An 8,173-nucleotide genomic window follows, 5' to 3' on the forward strand; every position below is an offset into this window, starting at 1 on the left:
CCTTGGGAAGGAAGCAAAGACCAAACATCCTTGGGAGAGATTAGGGCCCTGAGTTTGGATCATGAAAGGAGGATAATCAGGGGTCACGGGCAGCTAAAAACACTCTAGTTCCTGACAGCACCATAAAGCCACTCCGCAGGGCAGAAGAGTCCCTTCCCCCCAGTCGAGTGATTCTGCCTTGTGGCCTGAACAAATAATATTGTGTTTGAAAGATGTTTTTCCTTGTTGCCTCCCCCATCACCCTAAAATCCTAAGAATCCCTGACTATGCTGTATAAAAACGCCAAGACTTCTAGGCGCCTGGTCACACTCCTTTTCTGCATAGTGAGGTTTGCGATCTGAGTTGAGTCTGACTTAATTAATTAATTAATTAATTAATGACTCTTTTGTTTCACTGCATCAGGCCTAGCGGTTCTTAGAACTCTCCTGGGGTGTCCTGTGGAATCCTAGACACAACAGTTGTGTGCAACAGAGGTCAAATCTCCCCACAGCTGGAGGGAGAGTATCTATGTGTGATCATGTAAGATCATGCCAGCCAGCCAGCCAGGGCTTTTAGAGTTCAGGTTATTTGGGTAATTTTAATCTGGGAAGGGTAAGGATTGCGAGACTGCCTGAGCAAATGCCTAGTTGTAGTGCTTAAGGATATTTTGGATAGTGTTTTAGTCAGGGTTTCTATTCCTGGACAAAACATTATGACCAAGAACCAAGTTGGGGAGGAAAGGGTTTATTCAGCTTACACTTTCACATTGTTGTTTATCACTAAAGGAAGTCGGGACAGGAACTAAAGCAGGTCAGGAAGCAGGAGCTGATGCAGAGGCCGTGAAGGGATGTTCTTTACTGGCCTGCTTCCCCTGGCTTGCTCAGCTCGCTTTCTTATAGAACCCAAGACTATCAGCCCAGGGATGGCACCACCCACAATGGGCCCTACCCTCTTGATCACTAATTGAGAAAATGCCCCACAGCTGGATCTCCTGGAGGCATTTCCTCAACTGAAGCTCCTTTCTCTGTGATAACTCCAGCCTGTGTCAAGTTGACACACAAAACCAGCCAGTACAGACAGGTAGGTTGTCATCCCAGGCATCTGAAAGCCTGGAGAACCTCTGTTCACCCTGGTGCTTGGTGGAGACACTTGTTAGGTCTGGGTACTGACGGACGCTTTGCCAGTGTCCCCATTGCTCTAGCAGACTTGTGTTATGCCTCCATCTCTGTTTATTTCTTGGACATGGTGGACAACCATCTTGACCATCAAGGACGAAACTCAACTTTCTTCTTCCCTGGGGTTCCATGTCAAGGCTTGGTTGATCTTTGTATCTGTCAAAATGTCCCCTTTCATATTTCCACACTCCAGCCTCCCCTGTCAAAATATCTCCTGTCATACCTCCACACTCCAGCCTCAGGGATCTGGGTAGTTGTTCTGTCCCTCTCCTGCAGCCCCAGCATTCATCAACGTGGGTTCCTAGGTGGATTCTCTTTCATCTCCATGCCTGCCGCACAGTCCTAGATTTTGAGGAAAGGTAATTAAGATCTGGACAACTGCAGAAGGGCAGAGGAATTGTGACTCTCTCTTGTTTATCTCTTCATTATAGACATAGGCTGGTATAGAGTTAGCAGGAGTTTTGGCATAAAAGCAGGAAGAATGACAAAGAATATATTGTAGGGACACATACCAAGTTCCTTCCCAGCCGGGAGTCACGTGGGTCCTGGGGTCTGGTTCTGGGTGGGAAGAATGGAGTCCATGAGAGGAAATGCTGGGAATTTACACAGAGGAAACGTGTGTTGGGGGGGTGGTGGTAGCCACATGCCACAGGTCATGATTCTATACTCTGCAACTTGTGATTGCCTAAAGTATCTCCTATAGCTCAATGGAGGTCCTGGACCATCCTAACCTCTTCCCCATCCTCAGCAGCCAGAGGTCATGAAGCACTGTTCTGATAGTATCAATCTCTCTCTAGAAGACCAGGAAGTGTAGGACACTTTTGGCTTTATGCCAAGATACTCCTTACAGTGCTTTAATTGCCAGGCAATGGTCCTCTGGGCTATAAAAGTAACAGCAAGGCAGAGAAAGTCTTCCTTTCGCCTTTTCTCTAGGTGAGACTGCTTCCTCTCCAGCTCAAGGCAGTCCTTTCAGAAGAGCAGGAATCCTTTTTGGTGAGAATTTCCTGTGTGTGCCATGACACCTGGAGATGAAGGCCAGCTATTGATTGTGGGGGGGGCGGGGGGCGGGGGGAGTGACTTAGGAAGTAAGTGGTGAACTCATGTCCCTAGCTAAGGGTCTGATTGTTCTTCAACATAATTGCCTAGAATTTTCTAGTTCATAGAGAGTCTCTCTACCTGCCTCCCCTGCCTCCAGAGGAGTAATTTCTTGGCTGATTCAGCCAGTTCATTTGTGGAAGGAGCTCTACCATCTTTCAGACCCACCCAAGTGAGGAAGACGTTTCCTTTGATGCTTCTATAACTGATGTGGCAACTTTTATTGTGGTTTCTTTTTTGCCCCCTCAAAGAGCCATATGTAGCATAAAGCAAGGGATTTAAAATTCTGGTTTACAGGATAATTAATTAAATGAGCCACTGAATGAATGAACTAATGGACCACACAGCCCAGTGTGTGGGTCACTGAGTTCCATGGCTGAGCCCTGCAGCTCTTACCCTTTCATCTTCTTCTGGGCCTCCTGCAGTGTTCTTGGGAGTCGTCATGTTCTGGTCCTCAGTCTCGAAGAGCCTCCTTGCTGTCTGTGTTGTCACGGAGTTTGCTGTGATCTTTGTGGGTAAGAGTCAAAAAGAGGGGCCGGAGAGATGGCTCATAGCTTAGGAGCACTTGCTGACGTTGCAGAGGACCTGGGTTTAGTTCCCAGCATCCATAGGACTCACAACTATTTATAACTCTAGTTCTGGTAGATCCAATACACTCTCCTGGTCTTACGCATATGTGATGCGCTTAAACGCATGCATGCAAACTACTAATACACATACAGTGAAAACAGATAAGTCAAATCTTAAGAAAAGAGAAAGAAAGCAAGAGATCTCTTTCTCCCAAAGATGGGAAGAGGAGGTGGGTAGATCGTGGGCTGCATGGGCTGCTTGAGTGGAGAGCTTCATGGCTCCTCCATTCCCAGGACTCTTGGCATGTTGGAACCAGCGGCTGCAGTGCCCTTTGACGGTGTTTTGCTCATGTTTATTTCTTCCTTCAGAGAGTTTCTCGTGTGAAAACTCTATGTGCACAAAGGGACTCTGTCAGCCCACGGGTACATGCAATACCTCTAAAAGCTGCTTCAGCCAAACACAGGAATTTAAAATGCCAGGTGAGTCGCCCCTCATTCCATTATGCCTCTTTCAACTTATTCTCCCTTGCTCTCAGGTTGGGGTTAGGAGTGTAGCTTCCTCAGGGTGGTGGGAATGAAGCACAGGGGTCAAAGTGAAGGTGTCAGAGACACTGGTTCCTGCACCACTCTCATTCACCCAGTTTGGAGTGGTCACTCCCACCCTCCCCTACTTTTCCTTGCAGTGCTGTGGATCAAACTCACAGTATCTTGCATACTAAGCTCTACCTCAGAACACCCCGTTTGTAACAAATCACCCCCCTGTAGCTTTGTTCTCTGAAACAGAGGGTCCCTTCGGAGAGGTAAGAGTATCAAGTGATGGAACAGAATTTATTCCCACACTGGAGGCTTCATTCTCTCTGGGGCTCAGAAGGAACATTTTTATGAGGGATTTTGGTTGTCTACAGAGCTGCCCACAAGCCTAAGTGTCCAGCAGAAAGGCTGTTCTCTAGATGAATGTACTGGACTGGCATTCTCGGCGACACTGGGGGACCAACGGACATTTAGATATGACCAGCGATGCTGTACTACTGATAAGTGCAACCAACTGGACACGAAACGTGAGTGAAGTTCATCTCTGCCCCCTTGATATCTGCTCATGCCCCCTCGGTACCTGTGCCATGGCTCCTCTGGCTTCCTCCCTGCACTGGGATGCGGAAATGCTGCTTGCTTGTCTTTCTTTTGTCCAAGGCCACTGTCCTTTGGAAATGCAAGGGTAGACACAAGCCTTGTGCCTGGGTGGGAAAATGAATGACCGTTAAAAGCCATGGATTGGAACTCATTCTTTTGAGTCTATTGATTTAAATGTGCTTTCCCCCTCCCTCCAGCTGAGAGATTTTTTCACCTATTTAATTCCTCATTTTTGTTTTTGTTGTGGACATGGAATCTTGCTGTGTTTCCCAGGCTTGTCTTGAATTCCTAAATTTAAGTAATCCTCCTGCCTCAGCCTCCTAAGTAGGAGTGTGTGTGTGCATGCACATGCCTGTATGTGTCTGTCTCTCTGTCTGTCTGTCTGTCTCTGTGTTTGTCTCTCTGTGTGTCTCTGTCTGTCTTTCTCTCTGTGTGTGTTTCTCTCTCTCTCTCTCTCTCTCTCTCTCTGTTTCTCTCTCTCTGTGTTTCTCTCTCTGTGTGTGTTTCTCTCTCTCTGTGTTTCTCTCTCTCTCTCTGTTTCTCTCTCTCTCTCTCTGTGTTTCTCTCTCTCTCTCTCTCTGTTTCTCTCTCTCTGTGTTTCTCTCTCTCTCTGTGTTTCTCTCTCTGTGTTTCTCTCTCTGTGTTTCTCTCTCTCTCTCTCTCTCTCTCTCTCTCTCTCTCTCTCTCTCTCTCTTTGTTGTACCTGGCTAATTACTCACCCTTTGATCAGCATTTTTTTATATTGAAGATTATCTTCTTTTCTGATATCTAGGAATTTTTCTCCTGCCACAGTAGAGAGGCAAGTGACTGAAGAAATGTGAAGATATTTGGGTGTGCATCCATAACCAAAGGATCTTGGGAACTTGCCTCTACCTGCTCTTCTTATGTCGTATTAGTTGTATGTTTGTTTTGTTTGGAACAATTATGAAAGAACAATGATATTGGATCTGGTGAGGGAGTGGTGCTCTCAGCTATTGTTTCCTGCCTATTCCTCAAGATTAATACTTTTTTTTTAATCTCCCCACTCAGCATCTCAGGTGCCTGCAAAAGCCAATGGTGTTCAGTGTCTTGCCTGCTATATGGAGGCAGGCAGGGTGTGTATTCCAACTCCCCTGAAGTGCACGGGGAGCGAGACAAAGTGTGTTGCAGTTATAGGCACAGGTATGATTATCTCTTCAAGCATCATGCTGTTCACACTGTTAAGGGTTCAGTGTTTCAGCCATTTATCACCATACAGCCAATTATGCTACAATCTAACGGGAGAAATGGAAAATATTTATCACCACTCGGCATCCGCAAGTCTATAGGCAGGAAACAGCATTGCCGTGTGGCTGTCTCATCAAGCTGAGTTCTGTTGTCAGTGTAAGCTGTGGTCTGTCAGATGCCCACAGAGTGTCTCACAGTCAGGTGGAGGATCTGTTGCCCAGCTCCTTCTGGGCTTTGGAGGTTCTCTCTTTCTCTTCCTGTGGCCTCTCCACAGGCTGCAGCTGTTCTCCTAGCCTATCCTCTTGCTTCCCTCTCAGAGCAACCTGCAAGAAACCAGAAGTAGGACCCAGCAGTGGAGCTGAGATTTTTTTAAGTCCTCTTCTCAGAAGTGACTTATCATTTCAGCTTCTGCCCTGTTGGGCACATAGATTGACCTTGATGTGACATACATGGATTTGACAGATTCAACACTTGAGCACCTCTGTCAGGAGAGAGGCCAGTTGTGGGCAGGGTACCCTAGAGGCTGTTTTCCCCACAGAGTGAGGGCAACAAGGGGTTAAGTGTTTGGTTGTCTCTCTAAACCTCAGGAGGAGACATTTGTCCCAAGAAAAGTGTTGACAGAAAAAGAGTTGAGGTAGGAGCTGGGGATTGAGAGGAGCAGAGAAAAATTAAGTTCTTGCTATAAAGAAGTCAGGTTTGGGCACGTGTGTTGCTGGGGTATTCTGGAACGGAACCTTGATCAGAAGTGCACAGTGACAACACTTGAGTTCCAGGCGCCATCTTCACTGATGTGATGGCTCAAGACCCCATCCATAAGAGCTCAAGTTTTGCTTAAAGCCACTGGTTTTAAAATACTTACAGTTTCCTATGTAGGAGACATGTATGTATTCGTTGTGAGAGACTCAGACATGTTTCAGGGATTAACCGCAACAATAACCATAGAGTTTTTCTTCTGGATATGTTGTTGGGATGAGCTAGCAACTCCTGATGAAAACATGTGAGGTTGTGTTGAATGGTGGTGTTTTAGGAGCTGACTGAGCAGCCGACTGAGAGCTTCCTGTGACTGGAGGCAAGCTACGCTTTTATTTGGAACACATTTTGACAGAGGTTATGGGATGTGCAAGGGAAAGGCTCTTTGTCCAGATGAGTTGAATGAATGACAGAAATAGGGTGTCACAGAATGCAGAGGAGGGTTGAAGCCATCCTCAGTTTACCTTGGGAAACAGAGACGTCCAGTGGGTCCCATATTCTCATAGGGAACTCAAAGCCCTCAGAAGAAAGGATGTCAGTTTGTGGGGAATCCACAATATTTTCCTTAGTGGAGCCTGGGTAGACAGGTACCTTAGAAGGGTTTTAGCCAACATCGAAGTCCTACATCTAGCCTTCTTCCCCGTGTGCCTCAAGATCATCTTTCCTAGTGAGTGGGCATCCAGAGGACCCAGTGTTAAGATTGTGTCCGAGATTCGAGAAAGGTGAGTTTCTTCTAAACTGGGGGAAACAATAGGATCAGAGGATACCAAAGCTGAGTCTCTGCATGCGTGGGATGGTGCTGGACACACACATCTCAGGCAAGAGGCAGAAGTTGTGGATTCTGGACCATCCTAAAAGCAGGTTCCTTTCCTAATGGATGTGGGTGAGAAGGGCAGAAGAAAGGGAAAACTAACTCCTGGGTCTTTTTCTCAGCTGCTGGAAGCAGTAGTCCCCTTTCGGTAGTGATGGTTGGATCCGGCTGTGCGACAGAAAGCGCCTGCAACCTGAATATGACCGTTTTGGACTTTGTAAATATCCGCACCTTCTGCTCCAGTGGGTTCCCTGTACTTCCAACCCCGTCAGTTCCGGACAGCATGGGCCTTCGACCTGCACCCATCTCAACAGTGCCAGTTCTGATTAGTCTCCTCTTGCTGAAAGTCTTGGTTTGATCTTCCAGGCTCAGGCCATCCCACAGTCCTACACACACACTTGGAGGGCTCCCTTCAGTGAGAATCAAAAGTCAGTGTGACTTCTTGATGGTTTTGTATTTCAGCATTAAAAACTCCAATCCATTTTCAGTTTTACTTAATTTTAAAAATTGTGTGCGCACGTGTTCGTGTGTGTGCGTGTGTGTGTGTTCGTGTGTGTATGTGTGTGCGTGTGCTGCTGGTGGAATCCAGGTGAGTTCAGAAGGGAGTATCAGATCTCTTTTGGCTGGAGTTACAGGTTATGTGAAATGCTTGATGTGCGTGTAAGAACATGATTTTAATTGCTGAGCCATCCCTGCAGGTCCCTATGAACCATTCTGTAACAACCTCTTCTTCTTTATTTGTAGCATGTCCAAGACATCTGAGACGATCTTCATGAGATTCCTTTTACCCTTATTGTTTCCACCTATCCCTTGAACCATATATCCTGGAACATACCTTTTCTGATTGTTAATCTCTACTCATAATCTCTAAATGGTTCTTATTAAGAAAAATGAGTTTGAATGGATAATTTAGGCCCCAGGAGGATCATTTCTCACAGTTTATAATAGCATAGCTCTAGTATAGCTAGATATGGTGGGACACAAGTTCAACTCTCTGGATGCTGGGCAGGAGGATTACTGCATGTCTGAAGTCATCATGTGTTTCACAGTGAGTTTCGGGATAGCCAGGAAATGCATAACAAGACCTTGTTCCAAAAAAATAGAATAAGATAAAACCAGGTACAAATAAAAGAGGAAGTGTCAGACACTCCTGAAGTTCTCTCACCTCAGAACCACGAGCAGGGAATCACTGCTATCCACTCTGCCCTTCTGTAGCTCAGGATGGATGGGCACCAGGCAGAGGCTGTCTGTCAACGAAGTTGTAAATACTCATTGGAATTTATGAAGATAGTACTTCCAAAGATCCCTAAAAGCTGCCTCCTCAGGGCATACCTTGCGGTGGCAGCTCCTGCCCATGATAAAACCCCAATAAAAACACAAAACCAGATTTAAAAAAAAAGCTGCCTCCTCTCATAGTAGGGTTTGGACCATTGTTAGCTCCTATCCTTCCTCCTGTGATG

General features: G+C 46.3%; 1 protein-coding gene across 1 annotated transcript; it reads left to right on the plus strand.

Moving 5' to 3' along the window:
• Window positions 1–2,071: 2,071 nt before the first annotated feature.
• On the plus strand, window positions 2,072–7,194 carry LOC110305453 (protein RoBo-1-like). The gene is made up of 6 exons (XM_021177443.1): window positions 2,072–2,147; window positions 2,675–2,764; window positions 3,188–3,298; window positions 3,724–3,876; window positions 4,976–5,107; window positions 6,836–7,194. The coding sequence occupies exons 2-6, from the start codon at window positions 2,692–2,694 to the stop codon at window positions 7,069–7,071; spliced, it is 705 nt and encodes a 234-aa protein (XP_021033102.1). The 5' UTR covers window positions 2,072–2,147; window positions 2,675–2,691; the 3' UTR covers window positions 7,072–7,194.
• Window positions 7,195–8,173: the final 979 nt, after the last annotated feature.

This window comes from Mus caroli, chromosome 11 (genome assembly GCF_900094665.2).
Source record: "Mus caroli chromosome 11, CAROLI_EIJ_v1.1, whole genome shotgun sequence".
Classification (NCBI taxonomy): Eukaryota; Metazoa; Chordata; class Mammalia; order Rodentia; family Muridae; genus Mus; species Mus caroli.